Source organism: Calypte anna, chromosome Z, assembly GCF_003957555.1.
Source record: "Calypte anna isolate BGI_N300 chromosome Z, bCalAnn1_v1.p, whole genome shotgun sequence".
NCBI lineage: Eukaryota > Metazoa > Chordata > Aves > Apodiformes > Trochilidae > Calypte > Calypte anna.
This window is the reverse complement of record NC_044274.1, coordinates 34,761,772-34,782,070: the sequence shown is the minus strand read 5'-3', so window position 1 is coordinate 34,782,070 and position 20,299 is coordinate 34,761,772. Positions and strand designations below refer to the sequence as shown.

The window sequence follows — 20,299 nt, the reverse complement described above, 5'->3', positions numbered from 1 at the left end:
CCCTCCCCCCTCCTCCCTCTCTTGTTGCTTTTGTCTTTCTTTCTTTCTTTTTTTTTTTTTTTTTTTTTTTTTTTTTTTTTTTTTTTTTTTTTTTTTTTTTTCCCTCTGGATTTCAGGCTCATTTTGTGGAGTTTCTGCCCCTCTCTGCGTCAGCCCCACGTCACTTTGCCGGCAGCTTCCCGGCTTGGGCTGGAGCAGGAGCCGGGGCTGCTTTATTATCAGCTGGAGGGAGGAGGAGACGGTGCGTAAAGCGGAGAGAGCGGCGCCCCGAGCCCCGCCAGCACTGCCGCGGGCTGCGCCTCCCTCACCGTCCGCCCGCCTGCCCTCCGGCGGGCAGCGGCCGCCCGAGCCCCCTCAGGTAGGGGCGCAGCCTCCGCCACCTGCCCCCGCCGCTCCCCGCGTTTTGCAGCATCATCGGGAGCCGCCGCGGGGGCAGGCGGCGTTGCTGTCCGCCCGTCCGCGGGTCCGGGGTCAGGTGCCGCGTCGAGGCGGCGGGGCCGTTTGACTCTCTCAGCCCCAGTCCCGCCGCAGAGTCCACCTTGGGCTCCCGCCGCTCCGCCGAGTCCCCGGGCGGGCAGCGCCAAGGGTCTGCTGCTGCTGCGGCGCGCCCATGTGAGCCCCGGTCGCGGAGTGCCCGCCCGCGGCGCGGAAGACTGCAGACCCTCCGGGCTCGTGCCGCGGAAGCGGCGACAACGAGAAAGGGAGGAAGCCGTCGGGGCAGCGCTGGAGTGACCAGGGGCAGCATGGTGACCTGGCGGCGGAGGCCGGGGCCCAGCCTGGCTCGGCTGTGGGGCTTGTGCTGTCTGGTGCTGGGCTGCTGGCGGGGCGCGCTGGGCTGTCCGGCGTCCTGCCGCTGCAGTTCCTGGCGTATCTGGTGCGCGGAGCCGGCGCCGGGCATTGCCTCCTTCCCCGTGCCGCAGCGGAGCTCCGAGGGCGACAATGTCACCGAGATGTAAGTATGGCCCGGGCCCGGCTTGGCCCCAGTTCGGGCGGGGGCGGCGGGACGGAGCAGCCAGGGGACGGTGCGGGAGGGGGCGGCGGGCAACTTACCCGCGCCGCAAGGCACGTGCTCCGCAGGCAGATGCGGTGGCTGGAAGCCCAAAAGCCCGGTCTGATTTGTATGCAACTGCCCAGAGATATCGCTGCGAGCCCAGTTAGATGATGAATTCTAATTGCCCGCGATGCAGTTCCCGGGAAGCGGGGAGGGCGGCGCGGGGGACGCCGCCAGCTGCCGCAGGTCCACGGGGCAACCGGCGAGCGAGAGGACGGGCTGGGGTGCCGATCTGGACATGACCCCGGTTCCGGCCCCGTCCGGGGGGCGCGCGCCCCTGAGACCTCATCTCTGCGGCGGCAACGGATCTGGAAGAGGAGAATTACCGTATAATTTTTTTTTTTTTTTTTTTTTTTTTTTTACTTTCTCTCCCTCCGTTTATTACTATGAACCGAGAGTTTTGGTCGATCTTGTGTCATGTGTGTCCGTCCCTTCTCCCCCCCCCGCCAATCTCTCCTATACCATTTTTCCACTAGTCTCCCCTCCCCCCCCCCCCCCCAGCTCCCAAAACAATAAATAATAAAGAAAAACAAAACGAAACAATACAAAATCAAAAGTAAGGGATGCGGCAGGTTCTGTTGGAACGGTCAGCAAACTATTTTCCCTGCCCTGGCCATAGGCATGCGAGCCTTCTCAGTAAGGTGGCCGGAAGGAGAATATAGAAAATACTGAGCCTGCACAGGAATGAACATTGTGAGGTCCCTGAGTGACTGCTGGACAGTTAGGAAACCGTCATGACTAGTGAGAAAGGTGCAAGAAGTTTTTTTTTTCCTCTCTTAATCGTCCATTGCTTCCATACTCAATTGCTCACAGCTGGTATTCAGTGAGGGAGTTCTATAGCTTTTCGCATTCAATCCTGCATCGTTTCACAGCTCTGTCTCTGTGGTGTCCACATAGGTAGCATAAGAAAAGATGCAAAAGATGAGCAAAAAAAAATTGGGTACTTGAACTGTAGATGACAGATCTCGGGGGGAAAAAAACCTTCTAAAGGTGTTTTACCTTAATGTAAGGTTTTACCCTAGAGGTGTTTAAACACAATCTTCATATTTCACAATCCTTGTAATTTTTGGATTGTTTCCTATGGCATTTTTAATGTAAAGATACCAGAGTATTTTCTTCAAGACCTCTACAGATTTCTCTCTGTTTCCATTCTCCATCTTATTTTTTTTTTTTCTATTTCATTTAGAAATAATATAAAGATACTGTGAAATATTGAGCAACTTTAGATTAAATTCCTGCCTTTGGGCTACATTTCTACAGTTTGCTGAAGTCAACTGCATTTCCCTGCATGTGTTCAGGGAAAAAACTGGAGATGTTAATTTCTACTACTCATATGTGGCCTACCTTTTATTCATTTTTAGGACAATGGTAAAGAAACAGTCTTTCTGCCTTATAAGAACATTTATTGTTTCAAATGTTTGTTTAATATTCTGTGGATTGCTTCATTAAAGAAATAGCTTTGAGCTGTGCATCTCTGCTCATTTTCATAGCCCTCACTAGCCTTATTGTCCAATACTTCCAATTTGGAGGTAACAGAGCAATTTCCCCTTAGAATTTAAATTCCTTTTAAAAGGTCACAGGAGAAAATACATATGTAAATATATATTCTGGCCATGATCAGTTTAAAACATATCTAAAATGTCATTTTGCATTGGTGCTTTTTGTTGTAATTACCTTGTGTTTCTTGGCTATCACTGCTTTACAGTTCTTTTCAGTTTTTACTGTATCATTCTGTGACATTGCATGTTGTTGTGTTTGGTGATCTAAAAATAATCTTGAGTCATGGATTTCTCAGGAGATACTGCTGCACATATTTAAGATGGTCTTTTCATGCGTACTTTTAACATAAAACACAGAGGCCCTTTAATTAGCTTATAAGCATAAATTAAAAATTGGACTGCAGTAGCTGTCATGTTACTTCATTGTGGGAGCTCAGTAAACTGTAGATATGTAGAGAAGCGGTTCTCATATGGCAGATACAGATTGTGGAAGCATTTTTTAAGACCGCACATCTTGGCTTATTCTAGCTAAGAAGAAGGTTTGAGAGACTGGGGCATTGCATGTTACTTGGGAAGTTTCAGGTGTGATTTTTCTCTTATGTGCTCTGTAGATACAGAGGCACAATTCTCTTTGTTTCTGGTGGAATAACTCTTGGTCTAAATAAGAAAAAGTGCAAGGCAATTAATTTCTAGTAATACATTCCCATGCATTTTCTGAGCGTCTGTTAAAACCAGCCTTTCAGGTGTTGCTTATGCTCAGTCTTGATGGGAGTGGATCCTGCAGTCCTAGGCAAAAACTCCACAGGGACCCAAAGCTAGTCAAGATCCTCACCTGAGCCATGTGTGCTGGGTGTGTCAGAATACCTCCATGGTTAGGGTGGGAATCTGAAACCCGTGGTGGTAAAGAGAGCTTACTGGGGGCCAGGTGAATGGCACTGAGCAGGAAGGTCTCAGTGGGCAGTGAGGGTTTTCCCTTGGCTTGGAGCAACAGGAGGGAAAGCTTGGGTGGTGATGGCAGGAATAACAGAGCTGCTGTCCCATGCATCAGGCAGCCTCCACGATGTCATACATGGGTGCTTCAGCTCTGTTTTAGCCTTTTTACATTGCAGTTTAGAACTTAATAATGTCTCTTCTCCCACACCAGCTCTTTTGGTTCCTGCTTGGTTCTCCCCATCCAAATCTACTGAGAGTATCAGAAAGACACCCAGAGCACAGCGTCAGTCTTGTGAAGAGGGCCAGCTGATGAAACTTGGTGTGGGAGGGTGTAAGAATATTTTTGCCTGATGCTTTTCTTAGTCATCTTTCTCACTCTTTCCCTTTCTGTTTAGTTGTTTTTGCATATTTTTCTATTAAGGAGAATCAAAAACAGATTTTGAAAATTCTTTGAAAAGATTTTAGATTTGTCCAATTGGCTGGGGTGATGATGTAGGCTGGGCTTTATTTAGAAAGCATGTGCTAGCTCTAAAACGTTTTATCATAATAGAGGTTAATCATAATAATAATTTTGTGTTGGTTTTTTTATTATTAGAAGTAATTTGAATTCCAGAGTGAGATCCTACTTTAAAAATAATGATATCAGTCATTGAAGCTCACATTAAAAGCCAAGGACCACGAGCAAAATGAGTATGTAAGTATTGTTAAGTCTGTGCATTGTAGGCACAGTACTAAATAAGTAGTCCTTGGCAAGATCACTCAGAAATACTAATACGATGATCAATTTTTAAAGTGTTTGGGATTTCTTGTAAAAGGACTGGTCTAATATTTTCTCATTAAGTAAACTGTGTTGGTGTATTTCAGTATATGTGATATATGACTCTTCAAAGACTTTGATTTCGAAGTGTCATCTTGCAGTGCAAGTATACTCCTGGCCTAGTTTAACAGATCCAGTATAAACTCATTAGTATGTTGGCTTGTTATTCTGGTGAATGGGGGTTGAAATTAATTGCTGTATTTCAGGAAGAACTGCTTGCCAAAAAAATAGTAGGTGAACTTAAAGCTCGTGCCTATTAAGAGAGGTGATTGTGTATTGCGTAGATTTCTAAACCACAAAATAAATTTCTAATGGAGTTACATAAAGCACTCTAGAATTGTTAATAAATAAGACAGGATAAGTAATTTATGGAGTAAATTATTTAACAAGTCATGTGAGCCTGTGCTAAAAAAAGAGCATATTTAAATTCATCTGGAGCTCAGACCTGTTGGTATTTTGGGTCTCTTTCATTTTAGATTTCTAGGCTGTTTTAGATTTAACATAATATAAAAACTGTCCACAAGACTCCTCAGTCCCTAGCCCCTTCCTCCTTAAAACAACCTTTGGCTGTGCAGCATTCCATGGCTTAGCTGGATTGAAAAGTTATTTCTGGTGACTTGGAAGTGTACAAAAAACATATTTCATACAAATTATTAGAGGGGTTTTGGACAGTAGTGTTATAATAACTGCTTTTAGGAATTAATCTTTTTTTTTTTTTTTTTTTTTTTTAAATCTACATTTAAAGAACTGGGTGATTGGTTAAGGTGAATTGAGAGTAAGAATGATGCAAATCACTTTGCTAATTTCTAGGCTCTTAAAATACTCAAGATATCACAATGCATTGGGTTTCGTATATACTGGGATTTTTGTTTTTTTTTCTTCCAGGAAACCTTCTGTATGGCTTATTTTAGTCCTTGTCCTGCCAGTTGATGGGAACTGATGAGGCTCCTGGGGGTCTCCACCAGGACTGCCTGTGGCAGGCTGAGATCAAAGTGGGGCAGCATTCTTTGGGAAGGGCACAGGGTTGAGCAGCATTGGGCCGGCAGAACACAGCCTCTCCCTCTGTCTCTGGTCACTCAAGGGTTTTAAAAGAGGTCTGGCATTTTTATACTGAAGCGAAAGACCTTAGTGTGAATCCAAGGACTTGGTCTTGAATACGTTATTTTCAAGAAACTTCCACTCCTTTCCATACTAATGAGAGAAGAGAGGACCTGGCAGTCCAGCCTGTGATATCTTTAGGATGGCATTTTCCAGATTTCTCAGGTTCTATTTTTTTCTTTTTTATATTTATGCTGAAAGTGTAAGGAAGAAAGTAGCTTAGCAATATTCTAGATCCCAAATCACTGTAAAGAAGAAATTTTACATAACTAAACAAGGGCTTCATTTCTCCATTTTGGATTTCATTTTAAAGAGGAACCCCTCCTCCCCTTTTTTTTTGGATTGCAGTTCTCTCTCTCCCCTATTTGTCATGTCTCTGCAAGAGTGTCTAACAGTATGTCAATGAAGGTAGCCATCCAAGTATCCTTGTCCACACTGGGTAAGTATGGCAGGTAATGAAGAGCAATAAAATATAAAAATGGAGCAGAAAGCTCTAAAACCATCTCAGTGCTTTATTGATGTTAAATGTGTATTTAGCTGAAAACTGTCTGAAAAGCCTCTCTTTGAAAACTGTCTTTAAATAGTGAAGTACCAATTCAATAAATTCATTAATTTACTTGGCATTTCAGCTGAAGAAATAAATTCGTAGATGTCTGAAAGCCACATGCCTCCTAAGATATGAATATGCTCCGTTACTGCTAAGATCTTTTTATCCAAATCCATGTAGACATGTGTCTGTTTTTAAAATAAAATATAATCAGAATGCACCTTAATTCCTGTTTGATTGTGAGCCTCTATTTTCAGGAACTGCATAAAGCAAACCAAACTACTCTGGCTCCTGAAATATGCATATGGAGATCCTGTCTCTTAAATAACTACTATTAACCATAACATTGCACAATCATAATAGACATACAGGAGAGGAGCCACATCATGGAAATTCTGTTGTGAATATGCATTTTTTTATATTTTCCTGGAAGAAAATTACCTGCATTCAGTACTGATCATTGACAGAAATTACAGCTGAGATTTCAATGTATTTAATACCATTTATTTCTTGTTTCTGGCTCGTGTAGGATTGGTAGAATACATTTTCAAAGATCAAATTTCAGGCTGATATTCTTTGGTTCTTAGATGAGGCCTGAAGGAATTGGATTATTTTGCAGAAGAGAAGGTGGAAGAAGACAGGCTCAAGGCATTTTCAGAGGCAGTCTAAGAGATCAAATAGTCTCTGAATGGTGTGACTCGGAACCAGACTTTTGCTAAGCTTGCTAGTCCTGATCCAGCAAGGTACTAGATGTTTTTTAAATCAGGAGAAAGCTGAGGCTGAGATTCTGGCCCTGTTGAAGTCAGTAACAAAATTCGGTGGAGTGATCATTTCACCAGCCTAGAGTAGTTTAGTAGTGAAGGATGAAAATAACTTTGATTCAAATGGTTTTTTTTTGCCTCTTTTAAGTTTGGAAGAGAAGGGGCCTGTTGCTTTGTTATTTGATGTGTTTTTGACTTGCATCTTTTCACAGATCTCAAGCATTTTCCTCCTGTGTGAAGATGAAACGTATTGAGGCAAGAGCAAGTTGAGATTTGGTATTTTAGAAGGATCTTTTACAATGTTGTGGATAATTCTGTATTGAAATGAATGTGCATCTCCATGTGAAAATCAGTAGCAGCTGCAGTCCATACAGGAGCTTGTACTGGATCCATAATGGATATAGTTCACTGTATGCATTTTTCTGATGTATAAATGAAGCTAAACTGTGACAGAAGGGTAATAAATTAATCAAAGTTAGTCCATTGCTGAAACAGAAAAGCAGTAAAATTGGCAACACTTCCAGGTTCCTTATGCAAGAGTTCCAGTTTGGGCTGGGTAAATTACCTATTTTTCCTCTTGGTTTGACTGTTGAGCCAAAAGAAATCATCCAGTTTTAAATTGAATGAAATTATTTTTTGCCATTTTTATTTCTTAGTTATACATGTAAAAATAGTCTGGGCTGTATTCATCAGATATCCTGTGAAGCATGGATATCCTACATTGCACAATCAAATGCTGTATTCCATATGAAGAGAGTATAGGACGTGACTTTTCCCATTCTTTTGCAACAACTGTCTGATTTTCTGAATGCCAGATGGCACTGCAAGCATATGTGGATAAATCATGTGCACATCCTGGGCATGTCAGAGTTACCGGGCATGGACTGGGAGATTTTTCACATCATGTGCTGCGGGTGTCATGTGCTGGACTTGCAAATTGAATCTGGGACTGTCCCAGTCCTCAGCATTTAAAATCTGTCAGCTTCCTGCAAACTATGTAGAGAAGACACTAAACTCAGCTGGCCCCTCTCCTGCCAGCAATGGAGAGCCCACTTCTTTCAGAAACTGATCCAAAAGGCTAAATTAGGTTCCTGCTGCACATTACCCAATGGAAGCATCACCTTCTGCCTCCACTGAATGCAGTAAAACCTTGCAAACTTAGTTTGCTGGGCTGAATGGAGAAAGCAAGACTTTTCTTTCAGAGAGCAGGGTCACACTGTGGAGTAAGATGTTTGTGTGGTCCCCAGCAAACTACTTCATTGGCACATATGGGGAGCTGCACTGCCTGAAGCAAGAGATGAGTCTGAACCAAGGTCTTGCATGTCACCATCTCAACTACTTTCCTGTATGGTGTACAGATGTGGGGTTTCTTCAGTTCTCTCTGTATGAGTTGTCTTACTTGGTTTGGAGTATTTAAATGTGCATATTGGCCAGAGAGTGGGATAGTCTGTTTAGCTAAGCAACTGTGACTCTGATTTGCATAGGGAGACATTTGGGTCCTTCTTCCAGTCCACTCATTGTTCCACTACATCAGAAATTTGAGCAGCAGAAATGGGTAAGGTTGAGACTGCCCTCTTTGAGTTGCTTTAAAGTCTGGCAACACCTGAATCTGGGATCACATTCCATTAGGGAGAGGAAGGAACTGAATCTGATGCTCCTAGATACTACTGGAGAATTATTTCTAGCATTTCTTAAAAATCTGTAATCTACCTCACAAGACATGTCATTTTTCTTTCTTTTTTGTTAAACAAGTGACTTTGTGTGGTGAATGTGGGTCTAGTTCAGGAAGGTGAAACTCCTTTTTTTTAACTTTCCTCCTTCCTTTGTGGATGTGTAGTCTCTTGTGTATTCATCTCATACTCCTGGTCCCTCTCTTGTCTCTTTCTAATTGTTAGGAACAGTTTTTTTAACATGTTATGCATACTGTGATCCTCACCTGGTAAACACATACACTGTGCTCTCCTTCTGGGAGCAGTTCTGTTACCATCATGAAACTATGTAGTGTACGTAAGCATATGCTGAAGTATTTTACAGCTTAGAATGGTTAATGTAAGTATCTATTGAGGACTGTGTAATGCACACTATTTATACAAATGCACAACATTTTAAACTTTTTGTGTTAAATTAAAATTAGATTAAAAATACATTTTGAGTTGTCACGTAATCCACATGTGACATCAAGCTATCTAAATAGAAAAAATATTAATGCTGGATACTACTTCTATACCAGATATCATTCCAGATCCTGGACCATGTTTTTTGTGTGCAGTCAGTGTCTTGTTGCCTAGGGCCTGTATCATCTGGGGGATGTGGACTTTGGTGGTACAGCTGCAGAAATTAGATCTCCCTTGTCCTGGAGGTGGATGTGGGTGAATGAGCAACTCTGTTCATCTTCCCTGCCATTAATCTTTCTCTCAAACCTACGTGGCATTCCTGTCTGCATGGAGACAGGGTAGTTGTTCCTTCTATTTGGTTGGTTGCATACTTCTTGCCTGCTGTAGCATACTTACGCATATTCTTACAACTTTTAATGAACAGTTTATCTGGAAACAGTTTTGATCTCCACAGTGGGGACAGGGCTTCCCAGGGAAGCGGTTGTATCACCATCTCTGGGTGTGTTTAAAAATCATATAAATTGTTGTTCTTAGGACCATTGTTTATCATCAGGCTGATAGAGCTAGCTTATTAGTTAGGTTAAAATTTGGACTGAATGATCTTGCTGGTCCTTTCTAACCTGAAAAATTCTATGACTTTATGATTCTATACCTTTCTGAAATGAAAGGTAGAGATATAGGAGGGTAAAGTCCTAACAGTTGGAGTTAACGTGAAAATGCCTGCTCAGTCATGGATAATTGCAACTGACCACTTCATCAGGCATATCCGGGCAATGATGAAAAGGCAGGTTGGTTTGAGGAGTGCTGGCAGATGTGTGAAGGCATGTGGTGTGAGAGGCAGAAACAGGCTAGTGGGTTAGAGGTATACTACTCTACTCATAAGCAGTGGTAGGGGCAAAAGCTGGAAGGGTAAGTGAATAATGCAATGAAAGGAGCAGTGGGTAAGAACAAGGCAGTTTTGCAGAAATAGTGAAGATGTTTGAAGACAACTATAAGATGTTACCTTTTGAAAGAAATACATGCAGGGTGAGAGCTTAGTTTGAAGGGTAGATGTTAGAGAAGATGAACTGAAACTTGAAATTACACTAAAATGGAAAATGTGTGCTTCCAAAGAGTGTATTTTCCTGAAGAGTAGCAAGACATCCCTGAGTGGGTTTTTAGTAAAGTTGATTTCACTTTAAACAGGAAATACATACATGTCATGCAGCAGAACGAACAGAAATAAGAAGAGAAACCTGAAAGACATTTACAGAACATTTCTTTGTGTACCATTGCAAGGGAGAATTTCCCAAAAATCAAACTGGCGAAGTACAGGAACATGAAAAGTTAAGGAAACAGTGGCTGCAATGTGGTGGTCAGAACAAGTATGTGGAATACTTTGGATACTGTCAAATGCGCATAAAGTGTAATAAACATATTATTATGTTAATATATGCAGTGCAAATAGGAAACTGCTTATATTAGGTGAAGAACAGGATTCCTCAAGTGAAGAAAAAATGCTTTTTTTTTTTTTTAAGGAATGCTAATGGAAGAAGCTATAAATTCAAAAGATTAGCCAATTAAAATGAGGATAAATGGGCTGCACAAGACAGAGAACATAATGGAAATAAATGTGATAAAAGAAAGTGAAATAGTGGACTGTGAAGGTCACATAAATGTGGAATAATGAAGAGTGCTTCTGAAGGGCTTTAGCAAAGAAGCAAGTTGAATGCTGTTGAAATGCATTCTGAAAAATGTATTGCTTATATATATAAGTAGTAAGATTGGTGTTGACATACAGAAGGCGGCAACCAGTTCTGGGTCAGGAGAGTCAATATCATGGAAAGTAAAAAAGACAACCCATAACCCTTTTGGAATGCTTTGGTAACATAACGTGAAGCTTCCAGATAAGGCTTCAAGAAGACACAGATCTGTGTTCAGGGCATATACAAGAGGTTCCAAAGGACGAGAGAAAGAGACTAGGCAACCAGTTGTGAATCATGGCACCAGATGGTATCATTTGAAGAATGAAAAAACATCTACCAATTGGGTTCCCCATGTAATAATTGCAGTGAAAAAGAGTAGAGATTATAACCATATGTAGACTCAAGACTAAAACAAAAAGAAAGAAAGAAAATTTTGCTGGTGTACAGAATTATGAATATTGCTTGAGATGTCAGGAGTCAAATTATTGACCAAATTTAATACCTTAACAGAATAAAGAAGGATTTTTCTGGATAGATGGTTTCAAGTTTTGAAGTTTCAGTACTGTTGTTTGGTCTGTAATTGATATGAGGAGTATTGCATGCAGTAAATGAGATGGTGGACAGTGTAGCATGTGTGAGCATATGCCTTGATGATCTCCTGAATGTTAGAACAAATTTAACACAGTATTTGACATTACAAGAGCCAGTAATTTTAAAGTGTATAAAACCGAGTATTAATGTCAAACAGTCAAAAAAATATATGTGAAGGGGAAAAACTGACCTCAGAGGGAATTTCAGAGAGAATTCTTATGTTGAATCAGAAAGTCAGGGCGTACTGAAAATATCAAAATCTGGATATAGGAGAAGGACTTAAAATGCTGTGAAGCATATTGGTTTATGTCAACTAGTTCTTATCTAACCCTGAAAATTGTGCAGCTGGCTTAAGACATCCACAAAATCACTGCCTGAGTATGGATGCCTGGAAAGAAGAGGATTCAAATGTTTTGACATCAACTAAGATGCTTTAGGGTATTGATTCACTTGGGGCCCTAAAGAAATAGATGTAAAGAGTGGTTAGGAGCAGTCATACTGTGCTGTTACAGAACTGATGTTTTGCCCCTCTCATTTGCATCAAGATAAGTGACAGCAACAGAGGTGGTGTATACAAGTGCTGAAAAAGAGAGCAGTTGTGTTGCTAGTCTTTGAAGAGTTACTGTACTAGGTCATTTTATGGGAGAAAGGAATGCCACATATATATGTATAACTATTTTAGTTCTTTTAGATGCCCTTTGTTCCTTGTAGGCCAAATAATAATAATAATAAAAAGTCTTATGTCGCTTTCTGTCGGGAAATAATGAAATACCTCACTCACTGCTCTCTTTTTATGTTTTGTTCAATGTGAAATTTTTAGTGTATACATTGTAAAAGGAATGTACAAGAGTTTAAGAATTTTCCTAACAGTCTGCAGAGATTATTTCATACACGGTGGGTGAAATTTAATTTATAAGTAAGTGTAACACCAGTAAATAAGACATAGCTTTCTGAATAAAATCTATTGTCAGGTCAGCTGATACTTTTTTCTAACTATATCATGGAATACTAACATTTCCAAAACTATTTTGCTAAGGAAAAACTAGACTGCAGCTGTCAGACTCTGGAGAAGTGTTAGAAATTCATGTCTTGGTGAAAAACCAAATGTATGAACTTCATGGACCTCAAGGGGGAGGACAGGTCACCAGATGGAGAAAATAGTTAAATAAGCTTTCCATTTTTATTGTGGAAAGTAATTATGAAGGTAGAGCTTATCAAGGTGATGAATCTTAAAATCTGGAAAAATGCAGGAAGTATCTTGAGAGAGTTTTCTTGATTTGGTAGTCTGCTATTTGAAGACAACATAATGGACACCTTGAAGCCACACCAAAAACATAAGTAAGCCCAAGGTGTATTACATTTAATTTTCCCTGCCTCTAAATATAGCAACTGTTTCCTTAAAAATCTGCATTGCAGACATATTAATTTATTTTTACTTTTGCCTTTACATTCTCACACAACATAGAGAGAACTAATGCTGGCTGGCAAACCGTGGGCTTCCCTTTTCTCAGGGAACTGTAGTCATAAGCAAAAGTATGGATCTACTCCTGCAGTGCCAAAACAAGACTGGGATCTCCACTGAATTTCCATTTTCTCCTTCTCTAAGCTGCTGGGTTGACACTAATTGTTCAGGATGATGACCTGGTAGAAGCAATTTGTAATGACAGCTCCGTGCTTCTAGTAGGCTACTACTAATGGTATAGTCATAGGCAGAGAGCAGAGTGCCTGAGCCCCACTCTCCTGGCAGCTGATACAGCCACACATCAACAACAGAGAATGCTTGAAGGTAACTGTGATCTGTGACCTTGGCTGTGAGATGCTGCATTCCATCCCGATCAGCCAGAACAGCATGTTATCTGAACGTGGGATACGTATAGTGAAGGATTTGCTCAAAAAATAGGTGTGCCTGGGGCAATGAAGGAAGATCCCAGGGTTAATTATGTCAGGTTCAGAGCTTCTATGCTGGCACATGGAGAGCTGTCTCCTGCAGTTTTCTGTGACTCGTGGTTAAGTACTCTAAATGGAAGAAAAAAGAAAACCTAAAGGATAACTTAAAGAAACTGTGATGGTGGCAATCAGGTTTTCACTCTTTGTGAAATAGAGGGATTCACAGATTAAAAAAAAAAATTATCTCCACAGCATTTGCTCAGAATTTTTCAGGAGACACCAGACAGCCCAGGGTTTGAGCACCTGTTAAATTGCTGGATGCTATGGAAGGCCAAAGTGGACTAACTCAACTCTATCTCTTTCCCAAGTTATGGCATTCTGTTTTAGATGCGGAAGTTCTGTTCTTGAGGCTGATTTAACAAATTCTGGCACTGATGATATCAAATGTAGACAGTAAAATAGGCTAAAATAATTGGATTAAGCCTGTTTATCTGTCAAGGACTTGTGACTTGCAGTTGTCTATATCATGCTCATTCCTTTCTTTGAAGTTTCCTTCCTAGGAGGAGCTTGTTCCTAGGTTGAAAGATTTCTTGAGCTGAGTTTATATCAGTCCCTGCACCTGTCTGGAACCTGGAATTCCTGATTATGCAGTACAGTATAGCTCAATGCTTCATCCGCAAACTATGTGACTTCACAAACCTCAAGCATTATTTTCAATTTAAGAGGAGCTGCAAGCAAAACACATTTGAATCTGCCAAGTTTCATTAAGTGTTGTGTCAAGCTTATAAATTTTGATGCATAACCATAAATCAGCACAGGTGTGCTTAAAATGTCCCCGAGTTTTACCATAGCGTTTGGTGAACTTGATCTGACACTGGACTTTGTAAGAAAATACCGCACTAGGGAACTTTATAGTGATGATTTGTCAGTGTTACTATACAGCTCCCACAGTAGTGTAGACTAGGGACCAGAGAAGGGCTATGGAAATGATCGGGGGGCCTGGAACACCTCTCCTGTCAAGACAGGCTGAAGGAGCTGGAGTTGTTCAGCCTGGAGAAGAGAGGGTTCTGGGGAGACCTTATAGTTACCTTACAGTATCAGAAAGGGGCCAACAGGAAGGCTGAAGATGGACTGTGTGCAAGAGCCTATAGTGATAGGATGAGGGACAATGGTATTAATTTAGAAAAGACTAGATTTAGACTGGGTGTTAGGATGAAGCTCTTTACCATGAGGCTAGTGGAAAAACAGAACAGGTTGCTCAGAGAGGTGGTTGAGGCCTCATCCCTGGACATACTCAAGTTGAGGCTTGACAAGGCTCTGAGCAACCCTATCTAGTTGAGGATATCCCTACTTACTGCAGGGGGCTGGATTAGATGACCTCTAGAAGTACCTTCCAACCCAAATCATTCTGTGATTCTATAATTCTATGACTTACGTGACCTGTCATTAATTGATCTACTGACAGTTAAATGTCTGGAGAGTGCTTCCTTTTCACTAAAGATTTTGTGAAAAAATAACCCAGAGTAGAAAGTTTTCACAAAGTTCAGAACCATTTCACCAGGTAATGTTGCTTGATTTTAAAAACTTTTTCCCCAAATGTATGAACCAGAGCTAAATGTATAACTTAGTTGTTTTCTGCAGAATTAAGAAAATGTGTTTCCCCTAAAAGGACTTTTTTTGGCAATAGCAATACTCCTGGAGCAGAATTACAGTGTTACTTCCTTGTATCTATCTTGTTAAGACTGGCCTGATGTTGTTTTTCAGGATGTCCTTTAGCTCCAGATGAAGTAGTATAGATTAAGTATAGATTAAAGGACATTAATCCAGAGGAAATAGAGAAAATTAAATAAGGTGGCAAGGCACACTTCTGCTGACCATTTTTTTTCAGGTTATGAAGAATATTTGAATGTTATAGTGAAATTATTTTTTGAGCTATTGAGGCACAAAATAATCTAGACCATTTTATGGAGCAGAAACTGCTGTCTCTTCAGAGGTTTCTTCACTAATGTTTTACAGACTGTGTCCATAGTCTTTCACAAGTCTAATAAGTGGAAATGAAGATCACCCTTTGAAGGGAAAACTTGCTTGGAAGAGTTAAGTCTTTTATGATAGGATTTTAGAATACCGTTTGCAGTATGTTGCGTAAGTGTTGAAGTATGAGTGTGTGACATTCAATAGCTGTTGCAGTGTGCTGAGATGAACATGTCATTGTAGGTTGCAATGTGCAATCAGTAGGTGTTTGATTCTGAATGCCTTTATTATTATTAGTCAGTAGTTTACGAAGGACAGATGAAATTAAAGGTCTGAAAACAAATATTGTTTACTGATGACTCATTGAGAGGCGAATGTTATAGTATAATCAAGCAAATAGTATTGTAGGCAGCTGGCAGTTTGGTTTAGAGGTTGGGTGCTTTCCATCCAGGTTCTGGCGGTGGTACACTTTGCTGCAGAGTGCTTCCAAGCTCCTCACGTGACTGCAGTTAGCCATGAGTCAGGGTGTTTTTCTTCCATGCTACAATAAAAATATTCAGTTAAAGAGCAGGGTGGATATTCTTAAGGGCAGGCAAATTACATTTCTCAGTATCGCCCACTGCAAGTCAGAGCTTTTAGAGTATTAATGTTTGATGATAAGTAACATCAAGGTAGAGTAGTTGTGAAGAAGGTAAAAATAGACTTCAGTTAGGAAGAGGTTTTATTTCAAACCTCCCTCTAAATTAAACAGAAGAACAACTTCCCGTTAAAGTTTATAGCAGCAGTCATCATATTCCTTTCTTTTTCACTGCTATGAAATAGTTGAAAAGGCTTAGCTTAAAACAGCCTTGTTAAGTAAGTAAGGAAGTGTAAGAGGATGTGACCTGCTTATTGTAAACAATACCTGTCCACTCTTTCTTCAAGGATTTCCAGCTGCACGAAATTTACTTTTCTGTCCTATTACATATTGAGAGTGTTTTTACAAATGTATGAAATGTTTTCATGATTAATATTGCAATATAAGATTTGGATGGATGTTAAGTGCATTTAAGTGATGGATCGACATTCTGGCAGTGTAGGAGGTTTTTTGGTTGCTTAATCTTCTGCTAATACAACTGGTTGCTTGGATTCTTTTCTCTAGTCTTCCAAGTCTTCCTCTGTTTTTCCATCCATTTTCCTCAATTCTGTGTTTTCCCTATCTCTGTTGGATCTTGACAGGATTCTTACTGGTTGAACGCTGAGAACAGAATGAGGAATGTATATTCGATACCTCTTGCATAACTGTTTTAGCATTATGTGGTCCTAGCGACAGGGAAGGTGATACTTAATTAAGTAATAAGTACTTCTTCAAGGCAGGTTGGAAAAATTGTTATTTTATAAACTATTTAATTGCTTTCACTTGGTAAAATATGTAAATTTACCAACCAACAACAACAAAAAAAGATTAATAAAGCCCAACAGAGTAAATCCAGATTGCCTTAAAAAATCTACAGAAGGAAACACAAAATATGTAGGACTCTATTATCTTGTAATGGGTACACCATGTGCATCTTATTCTAAGAACTCTATTGGAACAGTCAGTATCAAATGATGCTGTAGTAATGTGTTTTGTCTGGTGTCATGCATTGCCTTTTTACTGCCCTTCCTTTTCTCAGGGTACAATGAATCCCATGAGAGGAAACTTTTTGCTTTTGTTGGCACTTGGCAAGACTGTAGCCAAAGTCAGCTTTGTATCTTTGCAGGAGATCCCAAGCCAACTTCTGAGATGCTTAAGCTTCTGTTGGGATGTGGGCACACTGTTTCTCTGACACACCAGTTGAGGTATATAGGTTGCCTTTGGAAAAGCAATACACCTTCTTACACAGAAATTCCCTTTACATGAAAAATAAGAAATGCTTAAAACAAGGGCAAGTTTTACTCCAGCAAAGAAACACTCCATTTTAGGAAAACCTGCAGCTTTGGTTAGTTCTAGATGCTCATGAAAATACAAAGAAATATCTTAAGTATTTCTGGGACTGGGATTATCTTTTGAAATACATGAACTCTTTAGCAAGGCATCTCTTAGATCAGGCTTACTTTTTTTGCCCATAATGTCAGCTGAATTGCAGTTTCCACTGATTTCTTCTTCCTAGACTGCAAGATTAGCACTGTGAAACTTTATTTTTTGCTGCAGAAGTGGCAACATTATATATCATCCCATGCATTATCTGTAAAACAGTTTAATTTTCAGTCTGTGGGATGTCACTGGTTATTCATAGATCTCACATGATGATAATACAAAAGACTGACTTGCATGCCCACATCCTTCTGGAGTTCAGGCAGATATTCATGGTATGTGAGTGAATACAATGATGTGGTCTACTGTGACAGTTTCTTTTCACTTCTCTTAATTTCCGCTTGTGTATGTAACGTCATGAAATGCAGCCTCTTTTTCCTCAGTTTTCTTATTGCTATACCCTGTAAATAGAATTGAAACTACTATGTGTCAGGAAGAAGATCAGTTTAACAGATGACAAAGTTAAAAAACATGAGAAAAAAGGCTAGAATAGCCTTATCCTCTCTCAGTATAAGTGGGGTAATTCCACTGCCACCATTAAAGTTGTCTCTTTTGCTGTTGTGAAAACCGTGAGTGGGGGAAGTGTGTCCTTGAAAACAGTGACACTGCATTGCAGCTGTATTAATTGTGCCTTTACATTGGCTTGCTTTCTTGATAAACAAGGCTTTATTTCCCCTGTGTAAAACTCAACTCTTTATCCTCCAACCCTGTCCCACAAAGTATCATTTAAATGCTAGGGAAGATGTTAAAGAACACTTTCACTCTGCAGATGCTCTAAATACATCTTAGTCTTAACTGGAATAGGTGAGCAACCACTGCTGACTTCAGTACATCAGTGCTTCATCAACAGTCAAAGCCGTGGAAGGATCCACTTTCATACTTCTTTCTGTCTTGCTTTTTCAACAGTTACATCGCAAACCAGCGAAAATTAGAAAGTATCAATGACAACGAAGTTGGATTTTATGTTGGACTTAGAAATCTGTGAGTATATGGAATGCGTATTTTATAAAGCTATTTTTTCTGTCTTTTTACTATAGAAGCATATAGAGAACTCATCAGATAGTAGACTTAACACACTTCGTGTGTTATAGATGACAGTGGAAGAACTTCTGGTTCAGCCTTATTGAGATTTCATCCACTCTCTTATTTTAAATGGTATTATCATTTTTCTTTCCATTGCTATTTAAACTAAATATTCTGACACTTTTATGTATTTTCTCAGGACTGTGGTGGATTCAGGCTTAAGATTTGTTTCCCGTCAGGCATTTGTGAACAATGTCAACCTACAATACATGTGAGTAAGGATAGCTCTACCTTCTAAGTCAAAACTGTCCAACTCATGCTAGTTTATTTTATATTATTTTATATTTAGTTTAGTTTATTTTATTGTTAATTTATTACTCTCCTTTACCATTTCCTTCTTATAAATGTTTTAACAAGACAGACTTCAAATGGTCTTCTGTCATTAACTGACCCTGATTAAGGTATCTATGGTGAAGAATGAGCAGATCATAAGAATGTAAGATACGATGGTGATAAGACCACCCAGCTCATTATCAGGTTTCTATCAAGAGACTCTGGCTGTATCTTTTGCAGTAAGTAGTGTATCAAAAAGTGGGCCTCTGAACCTAAACAAGCAAGGGCTATTCTTCTCCCTCAGGGTTTACTATCACTCTCCAAAAGTGGTGACTGGCCTGAATCTAAATGGCAAGAAGATATAGCCATAGTAGCACCTGATTTTCACAATCCACTCTCTGATAGAGTTCATGCCTCTGCACCATTTTGACTGAGTTTTTCTAGGTGACTTACCCTTTGTGAAAGAGTGAACTGATCAAAATTCTTTGTAAAAATATGGAGAAAAATAATCACCTAAAATGAAAGCTATTTTGTTACTTTCTGCTGTAACTACATGTCCCCAAAGGACTGTAGAGCTTTTTGGTGGAACAGACATGGAGTATCTTATTTTGCTACTTACATGGAAAACCGTGGATCTCATCCTACAAAATATTGGGATCGTTTGAGGTTGTCAGTTCCTCACAGGTGACCTGTTGTAGCCAAATATTCAAGTGTGTGATGCCATCCATGTATCTTTATTAGACATCTATTGTGTTTAACTTAAACCATTGCTTTTGTTAAGATTCTCATGAGATACGAAGGCATAGGACTTGCCTTGGTCTTGAAAAATACTTCCATGTAATATGGAGGAACCGTTGAACTGAGCAGAGGGCTGACAGCTTTGCCAATGAAATGGAATAATTTTCTGCACCTGTATTTTCCAAAGAATGGCAAAGAAATGGACATGAATGTCTACGTGTGTCTTAGCAGTAACTGCTGTCCTTAATGTGGAACAGTCACTGCAGGAGTGTGAACCAAATACTCTCTGCCTGTTGGGCCTACCTACTACTTAATTTAGCCACTAATTAAGCAAATAAGTTTTACTATGATCAGTTTGTGATACAAGGGAAGTGTCTTGTAGAATGAATTTGTGTGTTCATCTGTGTAACAATTGCTCAGTGAATCATGGCTGTAAAATATGAAATTTCTTAAAAAGCAAGGGGCATATACACTGGCTGTGAAAATGCACAAGAACTTGCTGTCTGAGAGGAACATTTGCAGAGAAAGATCTAGTGCTGTGCTGGGACAGAATCTTAGCTTAATGTGGCAGAACAAAGCAAATGCAGTCTGGGATCAAAAGGAATTTTGTGTTAGATTTTTACATCTTTTCCCTGCTGCTTTAGCTGCTGAGAAGGCATCTATTGGGATACTTTGTATAGATTAGGACACTTAATCTACCCATCTTAAAAGATACTACAGGGAATAGCAAGAGAGTTTTCTGGAGTTTGTATAAATAATAATTTAAGAGGACTCAGAGATTGAGTATGTTAGGTCCAATAAAGAGAAGACTGAAAAAGAACATGCACCTTCTTATCTTTAAAAGAAGAGCAATGATGATGAGGAGGCCAATAAAGTCTCTCCGTGACCATGAGTACAGTGTAAGTAGTAATGTGTTTAATTTAATAATGTGTTTAATGTGTTTTTTCAGTATGCAAAACATAACTGAGATAATTGGTGAGATTCTCTCGATAGGCCTTTTCCCCTTAGGGAAATGGGAGTCATGCAGTTACAAAGTGTCTCTGCTTCAACTTAACCTTGTACAGGTAAACAGGTTTTCTAAAAACTGACCATTGGACAGGACAGGAATACCTTACTAGAGGTCCCACTTACGGAAAAAGTGTCATTGTGCATACATGACCTGCTAGGCACAGAATCCATATAGGTTAGTTGGCTT

The 20,299-nt window shown here is 40.1% G+C and overlaps 1 protein-coding gene across 4 annotated transcripts in view; it reads left to right on the top strand.

Annotated features, from left to right (window-relative positions):
- Window positions 1-519: 519 nt before the first annotated feature.
- NTRK2 (neurotrophic receptor tyrosine kinase 2) overlaps window positions 520-20,299 on the top strand; it is a 206,746-nt gene continuing 186,966 nt past the window's right edge. For 3 of the 4 annotated variants that reach the window (XM_030466982.1, XM_030466981.1, XM_030466985.1), the window contains exons 1-3: window positions 520-952; window positions 17,917-17,991; window positions 18,233-18,304. In XM_030466982.1, coding sequence (XP_030322842.1) covers window positions 744-952; window positions 17,917-17,991; window positions 18,233-18,304 — 356 coding nt within the window. In that variant the 5' untranslated portion in view covers window positions 520-743. The remainder of the gene's footprint in view (window positions 953-17,916; window positions 17,992-18,232; window positions 18,305-20,299) is intronic. The other variant, XM_030466984.1, reaches the window with a different exon arrangement.